This window comes from Solea solea, chromosome 14 (genome assembly GCF_958295425.1).
Source record: "Solea solea chromosome 14, fSolSol10.1, whole genome shotgun sequence".
NCBI lineage: Eukaryota > Metazoa > Chordata > Actinopteri > Pleuronectiformes > Soleidae > Solea > Solea solea.
Genome location: NC_081147.1, coordinates 13,160,186 through 13,175,604, shown reverse-complemented (window position 1 = coordinate 13,175,604; position 15,419 = coordinate 13,160,186). Strand labels below are relative to the sequence as shown.

At 42.8% G+C, this 15,419-nt stretch overlaps 1 protein-coding gene across 2 annotated transcripts in view; it reads right to left on the bottom strand.

The window, feature by feature from the left end:
* Positions 1-15,419, bottom strand: part of flt4 (fms related receptor tyrosine kinase 4) — a 53,460-nt gene that overhangs the window by 19,834 nt on the left and 18,207 nt on the right. For both annotated transcript variants that reach the window (XM_058649228.1, XM_058649226.1), the window contains exons 2-10: positions 10,939-11,035; positions 7,576-7,850; positions 5,300-5,445; positions 5,046-5,211; positions 3,801-3,940; positions 3,534-3,705; positions 2,779-2,896; positions 2,498-2,682; positions 899-1,064 (exon numbers count right to left, since the gene is read on the bottom strand). In XM_058649228.1, the coding sequence (XP_058505211.1) occupies positions 899-1,064; positions 2,498-2,682; positions 2,779-2,896; positions 3,534-3,705; positions 3,801-3,940; positions 5,046-5,211; positions 5,300-5,445; positions 7,576-7,850; positions 10,939-11,015 (1,445 nt within the window). In that variant the 5' untranslated portion in view covers positions 11,016-11,035. The remainder of the gene's footprint in view (positions 1-898; positions 1,065-2,497; positions 2,683-2,778; positions 2,897-3,533; positions 3,706-3,800; positions 3,941-5,045; positions 5,212-5,299; positions 5,446-7,575; positions 7,851-10,938; positions 11,036-15,419) is intronic.

The following is a 15,419-nucleotide window of genomic DNA, read 5'->3' as shown; positions in this document are numbered from 1 at the left end:
ACTGAGTTGTGGATAGTTTTGTTTTTGCAAAAGTCCTAAACTTCATGTTTTGACCATTAGATTACCAGATAAAATTCAATTCATATAAACAAGAAAAGGTCAGTACAGCTGTGCCTCAGTCAACGCCCATGAAATGTCATTATTAGATGTCCATGCAGACAATGGCACCAATGGACTGGACCGGACTGGACCACTGTTGTGTGTGTGTGTGTGTGTGTGTGTGTGTGCTGTCTGTAAGAACAGGATGGGCGCCGTGTTTGTGCGCTTGTGATGCATGGCTAGAAAAGGTCAAGAAAACAGCAATAACTAAAGGAATTAAGCCTTGAAGGAAGATGGAGGAAGCAGTTGAATATTAGAGGAATATTCTGTGGCAGAGGTCGCAGCACACACGGCCTTAAAGGATAATAAGAATCAACTGAAATCTACTTCATATCCACAGAAAGTAAAGTGAGAAAAAGCCAAGGGCGAAGCCGCACAATAAGTCACTGAGTGTGTGTGTGTGTGTGTCTGTGTAAAGGTGAGAGAGCTGAACCAGATCAAATTTCTGGAATGGGCACAATACTGTGAGCATGTTTGACCTCAAACACACTTTCCTCTATTTACTTCTCCACCTTGTCCTCTTAATCTTTTGTATCCTCCTTTTCATCCACCTCCACTTCTCTCTCTTGTCCTCATCTGTCCTCCTCGTCTCCTCCCTCTCTTCTTCCCCCCGCCCAGAGCCGCTCATTTCATGCCGACCTCTGTTTGTTGTTTGGCCCACCATGTTTCACACACATCACATCCCACTCTTCTTATCTCTCTCTGTCCCGTTTGATCAAACCTCCCACGTGAGTGGTTACACAAAAAACACACACACCAACCTGTGTCTGCGTGTGTGGGTGTGAGAAGTGTTTCTTACTGTCTGCTTTGGGTGTTGTTGGGTACACACGGGCCCCACGTCCTCCACTGCCAGCTGATGTTGGGAGAAGGGAGACCGTAGGCAGTGCACGTTAGAATCTGGCTACTGCCGCTGGGGTAAGGACTGGACGGCTCTGCCACTTCTTTCTCGTGAATCTGCGGGGCCACTGGGGACGAGGAGATGCAGTCAATTCATCTGCAGCGCCGTCTATGACACTCAGGGTCACAGCCTGATCCCAGTTTACTCTACAATATGAGCCTAGTTCACACCACATGATTTTGCAACCTGATAATCCGCTCAAAGTTACAGCTCATCAACCCTGATCAGCTCATGATTGACAGTCAGCAGTTGCTAAGTGTGAAATTTTCAAAGACATAAAGGGCCACAAAATGTCCTGTGAGTAAGTACTATTGCCCATTTTTCCAGAATAACTTTCAATATCTGGCAGCTATTTACAATTTAGTGCATGTTTTACATAAAAAAATGTGAATTTTTTTTGTCTTGGCATGCAAAAAATGGAAACTATGGGTGTTTTTTCCCACTTTTTCCCCTTTCTGGCGACAAAGACGCCGGCTTCCTGCAACAGCGTGAGTGAAATTACCATAAAAACCACATGTAAAAACCAAGCACAGACTGGGATGGAGTGACATTAGCTGAAAGCTAACAATGAATACAACAGAGGAAGAAGGAAACAGAGAGATAAAACATGTAAAAAATGTGACAGCGATGGTTTCGTGCATCATAGCTCGTGTCATTTCTTCTTGTTAGTAACAGCTAAAACTTCACGTCGTAAGACTTTCCAACAATTCTTTGGGGAAAACCTGGCTAGGAGTACCAGCAGCACATAACACTTATTGTGTTTGATGTGTTAAAGGCGCAGTCAGTGTCAAAAGGTAACGCGCATGGAGATGTCTTTGTTCTTTTGATGTCATTTTCTTTGAAACAAAAAGGTCAGTTATTGAAGATGCTACAAAAGAGCATCGGCTCGAGTGAAAAATAAGACATGGGATTTCTTTTCTTGGACAAACAAAAAGTGAATGTGGGTGACGGCAGACGTGGACCTTTTCAGGGGCTGCGTCCATTGTCTACACAATGCAGCTCATTAAAGCAGCGGCTGTTCGTTCACAGGCGTCATCGCCGTTGCACAACAATGAATCCTGGGATAGATTGGCCTGATCCACCTCACAATAGAACATCAGTATACATACTTAACATGCCTTTCCATGATTAAACCAATTGCATAGATACCGTATTCCATTGTTGTGCTGGTATCAGCTCCACTGTATGAGCATTTACTTTTACAGGATCGTTAAATGCTGCACATTTAACATTTTATTATGAAGCACATGCTACTCCAATAATCATATTTATATCAGTGCAATGTTTATACTGTATGCTCAGGATGTATACACTATATTCTGGTCTAAACTGTACATGTTCTTCCATTTTAATTATCTTAACTATTCAATATTTTCTGGTGTTTATAATGCAGGATTACTGTTCATTACCTCGTGCTGCCGGAACAATGTAAAGGATTACCTCAGCTAATTTTATACATAAGACACACAAACGTTTGGCGTGAGTCAGGCCAGAAGTTACCGTTGACAACGAGCGTGATGTTGAGTCTCCTCTCCAGAGCGGCAGCATTGTTTCTCAGCGCCACCGTGTAAAGTCCAGAATCCTCCTGACAAACGTCCTTGATCTCCAAAACATGGTTAAGGTGCATCCTCATCCTTTTTATTTTGAACTCCGGGCGCTGGTTTATCACCTTTCCATCTTTATACCTGGACACACACACACACACACACACACACAGCCTAATTATGCTTTTGGATAGGGCTAATTACACTGAATGGACACACAGGACGGTCTCATCTTACCATTGTGTTTCAGGAGTGGGGAAGGCGGACACGTTTACGCGTAGTTTGAACGACTTCTGGCCAGCGGTTACCTCCACCACTGGCCCAGACCTGTAGTCCAGGCTGATGAATGGTCTCTCTGAGAGAAGTTAGCATGACTGAGTTAGTCTGTGCGGTTCATGTCACCACGTGAAACAGCAATATCTCATTAACTCTTTCATAGGGTTTCAATGAAAGTTGATGATGTTTCCATTTTGGTTTAATGCTAACTAGCATTGACTTGACTTTGATTGAACTCTGTCAGCATTCTGATTTTAGCATTTAGCTCAGATTCTTCAACATACTGTGTCACAGAACTACTTGTGCAGTTAATAACAGATATGGTTAATCCTGGCCCACACTATAATAATTGGCCAGATTTCAGTCCTGATCTGGTCATTGCTGTTCCATGTTCCATGTCTTGCTCCCCGGGCGCTACTCAGTGTGGCAGCCCACACTGCTCCTAATTCTAGGATGGGTCAAATGCAGAGAAATAATTTCTCTGATTAATAAAGTATAAGATTTAGATTTATTCTGAAGTCACGTTAATTCATGCAAGTTTCTGTGAGATCCCAAATCCCTGGAAACTCGTCCCTGAAACCGCTTGATCAAACGCCATGTGTGTGGTCCTGCGTCTGTGTTTTCTCAGGAGTAAAACATTGAACAGGTTTAATATGACATTTCGACTAACGGACAGATCTGAAAGTGAATGCAAACTGTACCCAGCTAGCGCTTACCGTGAACTATGACCTGAGTCTGCTGGGTGTGTGTCGTGTCGGTGCTGGTCACGTTGCAGATGTATGGGCCGGTGTCTGTGACATTAACACTGTGGATGGTCAGGACACTGACAGCCTCTGTGGCATGAGAAAGAGCTTCACGGTGAGGTTTGGTGTCCGCCCAACTGTTCGTCTGGCGAGAGGAAATCGAGTCGTCTTAAAACAACCTCTAAAGTCAGGCTTTGGTTTAGTTTATGGGTGAACAACTGCTGCTGCTACACTCTGTACCTGTTTGCCAGGGTAAGACCATTGAATGTCCACTCCGGCGTTGAACTCCACCACCGCTGTGCAGTTCAGGGTGAGAGCCTCCCCGACTATCAGCTCCACTGGCTCCTCAGGAAACAGCTTGACATCGTAAACCTGACTTCCTGTCCAGGAGGGAAAAATAAAAAAGGGTGAGGGGAGAAATAGTGAGACAGAAGGACAGAGGGAGGGAGGGAGGGAGACAGTAAAAGAGGTCATGGTGACATTGTCAGCAGTTTTTCCTTTCTTGCTGTACTAAAGGAAATGACTTTCCTTTGGACCAGAAGAACCGTCCCACTTTTAGAAAAAGTTTGTCCGTCACAAGTGAGAACTGTTTGCATTCATGTGCTAAATGATCTTATTAGTGGAGGGAATTAAAACGAACTACGCCAGAGTCTCAATTCAAGATGAGACAGAAAAGGCAGGGGAGCTTTGGATAGCAACCACGGTCTGATATTCAAGCCACCTGGAGATGAGAGGGGGTGAAAGAAAAACACATGCTGCTGATGTCTGAGCAACTGAGTGTGACTGCCTGATTGTTTAAATGCTTCATTAGCTTTCAGAGTAAAGACTCACTCTGCCTGATGCAGCTTTAGGTCAGCAGCAGTGGGCATGATTTGCTTTTCGCCCCCCCAAAAACTGAGAAGTGACTGTGAAATTGAATTATAACTTCTCTTCCTCTCGTTTTTATTTAATTGCACTCACACATCCACACATAAAAGGCATCGCTTTTGAAGGTCCAGTGCATTTACTGGCAGAAATTGAACATGGTGGGAGTAGAGCTTTATTATCGTCATTAAAAGAGCAAACATTTTGCCAAAGAAGCAAGAAGAATACAACCCATAAGCTTGTTTGTATAAGTATATAAAGACTTGGGCTCTATAGCCCAAATGGACAAACCAGCTAGAGCAGAGGTGTCAAACTGGTGGCACACGGGCCACATTTGTTTTGCATTATACATGTGTTTTATTCATCAAAACAAGCACTTTTACTTGAATTTACTGAATAGTTGTTTTTCTCTTCTGGCCCCCTCCTGATCAGAGCCGACACTCATTGGCCCCCAGGTCATCAGAGTTTGACAACCCTGAGCTAGAGTGTGTGTTTTGCATTTTGAAGTGGAAGCTTCCACACAAACGAACAATGTCTTTGCACACACACACAACTGTTGCATTAATCAACAAATAAGATAACGGGAGAAAATAACACAGATATGAATTTTTTTTTTTTTACCTGTAGTGTGGATCAGGTAGTCGGCAGATTGATGCTCTTTGCCTCCAAGAGTAGCAACACACGTGACGCCGATGAGCATCGGCGCACTGTCTATGATTTGTCTGGGAATGGACCAGCCTCGCTTGTTGTCCCATGTCATCCCGCTCCCCTCCAGAGGCGTGGGATACTGAGATGACAAAAAAAAAAAAGATTATTCAGCATCACCTGACGGCTTAAACTGGAGAATCAGAGGAGACTGTGGTGTGTGCACAAACCGCGTGGAGAGTGACGTTCAGATCCGGCACTGTGACCAGACATGGCACTATGACGTGTGTGGAGAAGCGAGTGATTAAGATGGTCTCCAGGGCATTTCCATGGCCCTTGCTGTGGCTGTCTCTCCTGAGGAAAGGCTGCTCTGGGTCTGGATGCAGATAGAAGCAGGGAGCCGATAAAGGGTTGCCCCGACAGTAACAGGGATAATCGCAGCTATTACGGAGGTAACTTTATGAAAGTAGACATTTCACAGCCTGATAATGACCCCAAATGTAGGCTTTATCACAACTATCATGTAGCTCCAGCAGCTCTCTCTAGTGTCCCCACAAACTAAATTACATGTCGGCAGAGAAACAGGCAGCCGAGGGCTTTAATCCTCCTCTAAATAGCTTTGCAGTTTGACTCTAAGACGGCAGAGGAAATGTGTCTGCTGTGTTTCATCCTGTCACACAGAGTCACACGGATTCTGTTGAACAGGGATATGAAAAACATCACAGAAAATGCTCACCAATTTCCATTTACAAAACCTTATACACCCACAGCGCGAGCACACGCTGCATAGATGTTACGTGACTACAGTCTATTGTTCTCGTACTTTTTCTCAGATTCATTTGAAGCTGCTGCGAGAGGGCGTTTGTGCGCGTACTCCTGATACTAAAAGAAATAATACTCAACTGTGCTCTCAGTTTCCATTTTTACAGTTTTTGTAGGGCAAGAAGTGTGTGTGTAGCTATTTTGGACCTTTTCTGGGTTCAATATCAGGACCAGTAGTCCTCATGGGGACCAAACTTGATCCTAATGAGGCAGAACCTCATTCCTAAAGAACTGGTTAAGTTCAGGGCTGAGATTTTAATTGTGGTCAGGTTAAGGTTAGGTTTAGGTCTTTACTGGTTTTGGTTATAGTAAATGGTAAATAGTCTGTATTTATATAGTACTTTTCTAGTCTCGATGACCACTCAAAGCTGCTTTACACTACAGTTTTTGCCATTCACCCATTCACATCGGCATGTAGACTAGCGGAGCCAGGAATCAAACCCACAACCTTCGAGTTGCTCTACGCCTGAGCTACCGTCGTCCCATTGTAGAGAGAGGGAGATTAGATATGAAAATGTATGTGAGGCCATAATATTACATATTTACATGTGCCTTTGTGTGTCTGCATGTAACCCAGGATGCATGCAATTGCTTACAATACAGTAATAAATCCAGGGCCTTAGTGTACATGTGTGTATGTGTGTTTAGAGCACAAAGGGCTGACGTCTGCCAGTATAACTGAATCCAAATGCCTGGATCCCCTCTAATCTCCCCACACGCTGGGTTTAATTTGGGGCTGTGATTTCATCTGCTTCTGATTAGCCCCCTGGTTGGTTCTGTGGAAACTGTTTTTGCACCTTGTCTGTGGGGTTAAACTGACTTTTCACATGACTGGAGTGGCCGGAGAGATTCCCCTACATGACAGCCATCTGTCTCTCTGTGCACTTACAGCAACACACACGGAGGCTGCACTTAAGTCCTGCAGACAGCTGAAAATCGAAGGAACAGGAGTGGCGCTTCTGGATCTTTACATGTGACACACCATGAAACCAGGAGAGAAAAGATTGGCTGCAAGAACCCGTTTTATTTTGCAGCTCTATAATCAGATTTGAAACTCTGACAATTCATATAAAAATCCTCACGAGGCGATTTAAAAGAGAGATGCTGCTATATTCCAATGTTTATAATGGAATAACATATCCTTTCTCTAATTAAAACAGTGCTCATTCCTGTCTTTATCAGAGGCTTTGCATCTTTAATTTCCTAAACTTCAGTCCTGCCAGCTCCCAGTGTGTAGCTAAGGCAAAGTCAACAACTTCCAGGTCTAATAACACAGGGGCATGTTTTGATATTGGAGTCATATTTAATCAGGAGGTCGGCTTCTTTCCGAGGCTCCCAAGGAAAAGAGAAACGACAGACTAAATTGTTCAGAGCTGAGCCAATGGGAGATGAAACATGCTCACTTTAATCCCAAAACAAGTTAAGAGCTCACAAAGTGCAGACTCACCACAACATACTGTGGCGACGTCACGGTTAGAAAACGAGATGTTTCTTCCAACCTGACAACTTGATTTCATGCATGGGATTCTGAATTTAAACAGTCCTTAATATCAAGATTTTATGACTCATCAGCAAGATGAAAGAGCCATTCAGTTTTCAATTTCAATTTCAATTTAAGTAAGCTTACATCAGCATTCGTGCGTGTGTGTGCGTGTGTGTGTGTGTGTGTGTGTGTTTGGCTCACCCCTGATGAAGGCATAAACGCTGACTGCAGTGGTGCCGTCAATGATGGCTTTGACGTCTTTGTAATAGCATCGATAGTAGCCCGTGTCTTTGGCCTGCGCTCGGTTCAGGACCAGCCTCTTACAGTACGGCAACCCATGCTGTCCTGGACACTCGCTCACTAAGACGACCGTCTGCCTAGGGTCCCTGGGCGTTGACAGCTGGGTCTGACGGTCAGTCAGCTCCACTCCCGCCAGAGTCCTGTCAGGCCAGGCCCAGGCCAGAGTGCGCTGTCCCCTGAAAACATATCAGGGTAAAAAGGACAGAAAGATAAATAATCAATAATATTTGTAACTTAAGAGGTTATTCACTCACTTATTTCAAGTGTAACTTTGTAATGTAATATTAACAAAAACGTCCATTACATTTAAATCATTGTCCAATGATGCTGATTGAAGGCCCTGGTATAATTCCGCACACGGACCCGCGAATTGCGTCAACAAGTCAACTTCTGCCTCACTGGTAGGTAGAGTATTAAGCCCCGCCCACAAAGCAGAAAAACTATTTCGACAGAAGAAGAAGTAGTCGCCAAGGATAGTCATCCGAGCCTCAACCTGGCAACCCACAAATCGGTTGACACCCCGACTCCCCTGCCCGACGGTTGTTTGCTGTAGCATTGTTCTCTTCTTCTTTGGTAGGAATGCGTCCTATTCCCTACGTCCAGACTTGTACCGCCACCCGATGGTGAAGTGAGATAATGTGACACGCATGTACGCGGAAGTATACCAGGGCCTTTAGGCTATCAGCTCAGTACGGTGGTGTTTAGATCTCGTGTCACCCAAAGACGTTTCCACACTCCACACAGGAAGTGATTCATTTTATATCGAGACACACAGAGGCAACATTGCCTGTGCAAACAGGTTGGAGTATGACTGAAAAGACCAAGAGGAGTCGGCATAAAGTTTAAGAACTGCCTTCTACCAGCTCTACTGTCATTCAGACGCTTGACGGGATAAATGCTTTTGCTCGCGCCCACGTTTGCGCTGTCAGTGTACACAGACAAGTCTGACAGAGCCTGGACACCGCATACAAACAGTGTTACATCATTTTCTGTCCACGAAGACCAAACAGAGGCAGAATACTAATAATAATGATAACAACAAAAAAAAGCTACACACCGCAGCTTAAAACAAAAGTAGCCGAGGACTGTGATTAAGCTGAGGCTACATAGATACAATTTATTAGTGTTTTAATTTAATAAAGCATCTGTGAAACTCACATTAGTTGAATGGATGTCATGTTCTGCCTAAGTGTGCGTGTGTGTCTATCCGTGCACACATCCCTTGTTTGCTTTGTGCTTTGCCACATAAATTCAGTTATGTTAACCTGGAGGCATTATGAGCGAGGTTGAGTAATGGCTGCCTGAAAACTGATAGCTGTGCTTTCACCACCTGCCTCAGCCAACTACAAATATCCACATTTTTCAGACACAGTGCCAAAATGTGATGAGTGGAAAAACCACTAAGGGCAATGAAAGTATTATGTGGGTGATTTTCTAGCCCTTGTGAATAGTGTCTGTCTGATCCATCTATCTGGATTTGAGAGAATTGTACATTGTGAAGACAGAGTTGACTAAAATGAAACTGACTTCCTCTCCTAGGAGATTCTTACTGAAAATATGAGCTTTACATGCAAACCATTTCAGACCTGTGCTGGGCAAAGTATCCCCAGTTTTCCAAAGACAGAAACCAAACGATGAATGGAACGACAGCTCGCAGCGGACATTGCAGCAGAATTTTCATAGAGATAAAAGGTGGTTATTATGAGTGATTTTATATGCCACGGCTACTTGGTCAAGATAGATGCCGCTTTTGTCTTGCAGCAAATTGGCTTTGCGCCGTGTGTTGTGCAGATTTTAAAGCCTCCGGGATAAAAGATGTAATTTTGGGGCCTCATTAATAACACCAGCGTTCAGTCAAAACACAAGGCAAACCAAATGTCAGAGCTAGACTGAAATTAGTTCATCAATAATTTATAGCAAAGATAAGACGAAAGAAATACACGCCTAACAGCTCAAACTCTGTCTTCAAACACATGACTTAATGTGACTCTCAGAGAACCCTTTTAAAGACATCATGAAGTGACGTCACCATCCTGTTCCTCATGCTTAGGTCGGCATGAGTGAGCATCATGGACACGAGCCACAACTGTGTTGTGATGGTCAGACTATAATTTTAGGATTAGGAAGGAAAAGTCTGCATTATCTTTATTTTGCCACCTGAGTTTGGACCAGCTGAACTGGAACTGCTGAGACTGCGGTGGCAAAACAGTGTTGATTGATTTAAAGGAATAGATTTACTGGTACTTACAGGCTACATATATTTATACTTTTTTTTCCTAAAGTATACTGTGTAAAATGTAGATTTGTTATTTCTGCTGAGCAAAAGTTCAAAGCAAATGGTCTATAACATGTCAGAAAATGTATAGAACTATAACTTGAGATTTGTATACATGCAAATAAACAGTCTCCTGCTAACTAAATGTACTATGAAATATAACATGTACCTCTGAATAGTCATTGGATTCAAGTATAAAATGAAATCACATGAAAATCATGAAAACTCATCAAAACCCTCCTCTTCAGAGCCACCTTTAATTTGTGAAAAATGCCTGAAAATCTGGCAGTTTGTTTTATAACATTTTAATACATGTGATGCATCTTTGAGCACCCTTTAAGAGCTATATAAATAAAATGTTGTGTAATTATTATAGGTATTTTATCAGTACTGGCAGGCCTATCTCAGACTTGTACTTAAATACAAGTAAAATACTTGAAACTGAGGTTGGGGAGCACAATTATTCAAAGGTACTACCCCTATTCTAGTAATACAAATCTAAATGCAAATCGGTGAAGTATTCCTTTAACTATTAAATATTACTCAACCCTTTTTCATTTTTATTTGAGTTTTCTGTTTGAATTCATCATTTTTCCCTGTACCTGTCCATTATTATTCCTCTCTTTAATGCCAACCCTTACCTTGCCTAAAGCTAACCTTTAACCCATCCTAACCTACTTCCATATCTTATGCTCACTTACCTTATTATTTTATCAGTGAGGGGGCTGCTACAGGTGGCACTCCCCCAGGCCAGTGCTCCACAATCCTAGTGTGGACATCTAGGTTTGATTAAATTACACACCTTATCCTAATCTAATTCTAACCCTCACAGTAAAGTAAAATACAGTCTTAACCTTCAAAAAGGCCCTTTAAAGTTGTGAGGACCTGCTAAATGTCCCCACAATGTTAGCATGTCCTCACAGCAATGGCTTTAAACCAATTTGTGTCCTCATTATCTGATAAGACGTACACACTCACACACACTGTACCTGCATGTGATGGTGAGTGTTTCGTAGACTGGAATCACGAGATCTTCTCTGGAGCCGTCGAGGATGGGCGGAGTCATAGAAAAGCCAGTCACCAGACCTGAGGGAGTGAACATGGCAACTGCATTAGATTCATGTTACACACAGCCCGTTTTTGACAGAGCTGCGGCTCGGGCTGTCAAATCTCCGCAACACATCAGGAATCTGAAATGGGACACGACAGCGGCTCGGACAGCACGTTGTTCATTACATTTACAACCTGTAAAGCTCCACGCTGAGAACACCCAGACAGAGTAGTCACGGCCCACCCACTAAACTGCTTCCTCCTCTCATTATATCCACAAAGACCGTTTGGCCTTGATTCATCACACATGCATTGATTTCACTGACTTCTGCTTAGTTAATACGACGATGTCCGGACTGACTTTATTCTCCCCTCAGGCTGTGAAAAGTGCTTAGTCATGCAACAGTATATCATATGTGAAAATGTCACCATGATCTCTATAACCCCACCTGGATATCATCAAACCGAGGGAGTGCACATGAAGGTGCAGAGGCTTTCTTTGCTTTTATGAAGGAAAACCTTCACCATTTTTCACCCCTCACATACTTGTTTGTGTTGAAAGTGGCTCCGAGTTATTGCAGCATTAAACGCCGAGTTTCCAGGGAGAATCAACAAAGCTGCCAAAATCCACCCAAGGACAAATAGAGCGGTGACTTCATCAACATTATACCGTCCACAGACGTACAGTACAAACATGCCGTAGATGTCAGGGTTGGGTGCAACACATGTTTACTCTCCATCACTCATCCTCAAGCAATTATAGAACAGGATGGACAACAGACTTCGGCATCGGCAGCAGAGAACATGCAACAGCTCACACCGGTCAGTCATGACCTGCTGCGTTGTGGACACCAGCGTCCAGCACATCCTGCTGCCCAGGGAGCACAATAGAGGACGGTTATGCCTCTGTAAATATTGTGTTAATCATGTTTACTGTGAAGGCTGCTCCCAGTGGAAGAAGACCCATCAGCTTGAGTTTCCGTCATTAGCGCAACAACAGACAGAAACTCACAGAAAAACCTTGAATATAGTGATGATGTGAGTGTACACAGTTATTGTTGGTGTTATAAACTTTTACTCTCCAAAATCAAACACTGTCTTTTCCTGATGTGGTCTGTGGGTTTATACGGCCAAATAAAACCACACTATTTAATGAATGTCCGTTCTACTTTTCCTCTTGCAAGTATTCTGATTCTGATTTTACTGCTATTTATATAACTTACTTGTTTTCTTTTGATTTCATTGTTATTATAATTAAACTAAACTATGATTGAGAAAAGATTCATACAAAATTGTTGATATTTTATGAAGTTACTATAAAATTTCAGTTTTAAGGGATTCATTTGACAGTTTTTTTTGCAGAGAGGATTTATACCACTCTCAAGTTTGCGGCAGAAGCTCAGCTTATCTTATTTCTTTTTATTTGATTTACAACTACATGTAAATCATCTAATCCCTGCAAATTTGCAACCTTCCGAGGTTGCAAATAAAATCAAATAATTTATTGTCCCTCTACGGCGAAATGTTTCTAGGGCAAAAGTGCAGCTGTAGAACAACACCAAGCATGACAGAAACAACAAACCCGAGTCCAGTTATTATTCTCATGACCACAGTTGTCTTACCACAGAAACTGTTGACTGATGCATGATTCTTTTCTGCTAGAGACAGTGCGGAGTACGTCCCTGATGTCCTTCATAATGTTTTATAGCACGCAACATCGTGAGAAAAAAAATAAATATCACTTGGAGGACAGAGCGGTAGGATAGCTTATATAGAATTGGTAAATTTACATGCAGAGTTTAATCGAGCTACGGCGTAGTCTCACTAAGACAGGCAATCGGACAATTCGCAGAGTCCGAATACATGTTGAGGATTTAGTGCTTCATGAATCAGTTTGAATGAAACAGCAAACAGTGCGATGGATGGCGCTGTGGTTCTGTATGTATCGTACCTGCTGTACATTCATTGTTAATTGTGGTTGCCATGTTGTCTGAAGAAAGACGCCTCCGTCGTATGACGTGGGAGAGTTTCCAGGTCAAAGACCGGGGAGGAAGTTTTGGTAGATGTCTCACTCAAGTCAGACTAAGCACATACATGCAGGAATAATCGGACTATGAATCGCATTTGTTATGAAGATTTTTGTTTATCAGGTGAGATGACCTATGATGGAACCTCTGGAGTCAGTGATGAGTGAAGTTGAAAGATTTTATAGTAGACAGCTCAGATCCGAGGAAAACTGAGGCATCACATGGCAGATTCTCGCGAGCAGCGTGCCAGCTCTGATACATATAGTTACTAAGCCTCCAGATAGAGTATCTGGTCCAGATGCCTGGCGCCTCGGTATCTAGGGAGGAAACCCTGAAAGGTGCCTAGTTTGTGTCTTATCCTAAGTTATGGCTGTTAATATTGAACACCAGGTCTGGTTATAAGAATATGTGAGTAATTCAACTTAAAGTTGGCTGAAGGTTAGAATTTTCTCTCACAAGCATTATCCACGTATGTTAGTCTGACTAAGACTAGCTCGATTTTAGTCGGACTTACTGTATGTGTTTACATGACATTAAGAAAACCAAAGTATTGTCTTAGTCTGACTAAAATTGGACTTTTAACAAGCATGTAAACGGATTGACTGACATCTACAAATCATTCCCTACTTGGGAATGACATAAAGCACGATATTCCTTCCCTAAACCTCCAGAGCTCTTTGCACTGTCTCAGCTCAAATATGAACCTGCTACCAGCTTCAGTCCCATCAACAGAACACAACACAACACAACACAACACAACACAACACAACACAGCACACTTTTATCCACTCTTTCTCACACACATGATGCTGTGAGAAACATGCGCAGCCTGTGAACTCAACCCCAGGAGCTGTCAGTTTCCTGTCAGTGCAGCTGACATCTTTATTGTCTTAAGAAAGAGCAGACCACCTCAGAGTTCACCTCCTTCAGTCCTACGTTTATCACGAAGTGCTGGACTTCAAACACTTAACAACAACAACAACAACAAGATATATAAAAAAAAGGTTGATTAATCATTAGATTTACCAAATCACCACATGCATCCCGTGTATATACAGGAACATTGTCAGAAAACAATCATTCAGTGTGTTTGAAAGACAAATGGCCTGTTAATTCAGAAGTTAATCATGTTTTCCTTCCTCCTCCATCATCGTCATATTATTAGTATAAAATATTGAACACACACAGCAACACATGACCCACAAATGTGACTCTAACTTTCAAACAAAAACTTCCATCTTTTAGAATTCTTTGTCATACAGAAAATAAGTATTTTAAAACATTTTCCTATTTTAAAACATTTTCCTTTTTTTTGTCTTTAGTTTGTTCATTTTATTGTGTGTATTTGTAACTAATGGATCACGACTACTTATTGTTGTTACCTGCTTGTGCCGCCCTCAAAGCTCTCCCACTGAAACCGAACAAGACAACATGACAGTTCCCATGATTCCATGCTGCTTTCAGATGTCATTAAAACTTGTTGCTTGGTACAGAAATGTACTATAACAACAGGGGTGTCATAGAAATCCAGTTTACAGGCTGACGTGACATGATTCTTCCTCGCTTCTTTTGCACAGACACAACGTGATGAGCTCTGATCTGAATCCCTACTGGAGTCAATGACAGATGCTCGCCTCACTATCTGTTGAGAGATTGCCCCCCCCCGACAGACAGAGAGTAAATGGTAATTCTTCCAACAAATGTCACGACTGACTGGCATGCCCTGAAAGACGAGACGTCGACGTGTCAGTGTTTGGGGAGGGAAACCTGGAGGAGAGGGGCGTTCGCCATAAAGGGAAGATGTTAGCTTTGGCCATTTGAAATGCTCCATCGTACAACAAGATTGACTCATATGTCGACGCAGCCGAAGGCAAAGAAAGACAGCGGTACACCCACACAGAGTCATGCCGAGAGTCTCTGTGAAGTCTAGTAAAAAAAAAACATTTGATAGAATTTATAGCAAATATGCCTGTGCACTGTGTGCTCCACACCCCTGAGGCTAATGTGCAAAACACATTATTTGTCTTATCTTTGGACGTCTTACACATCATTTGTCATCCTAAGTGGACCTCTTAAAACAGGTGCCGTAAAGTCATAGTTAACGTGTATTGAGTTGCACATGGCTGAGGGACCAAACCTGCCATTGACACATGTGTGTTTGGAGGTCTTTTCTCACCCACTCACTCACCCACTCTCTCACTGTCTATTGTTTTATCCTCCACATGAGGGTCGCGGGGCGGCTGGAGCCAATCCCAGCTGACATAGGGCAAAAGGCAGGGCATCGCCAGTAAATCACACAGCAGACCACCATTCACTTGTGAGTTTCTTTTTAACCTCTGCATGTTTTTGGACTGTGAGAGTAAATTGGAGAACCCGGGGAAACTCCATGCGAG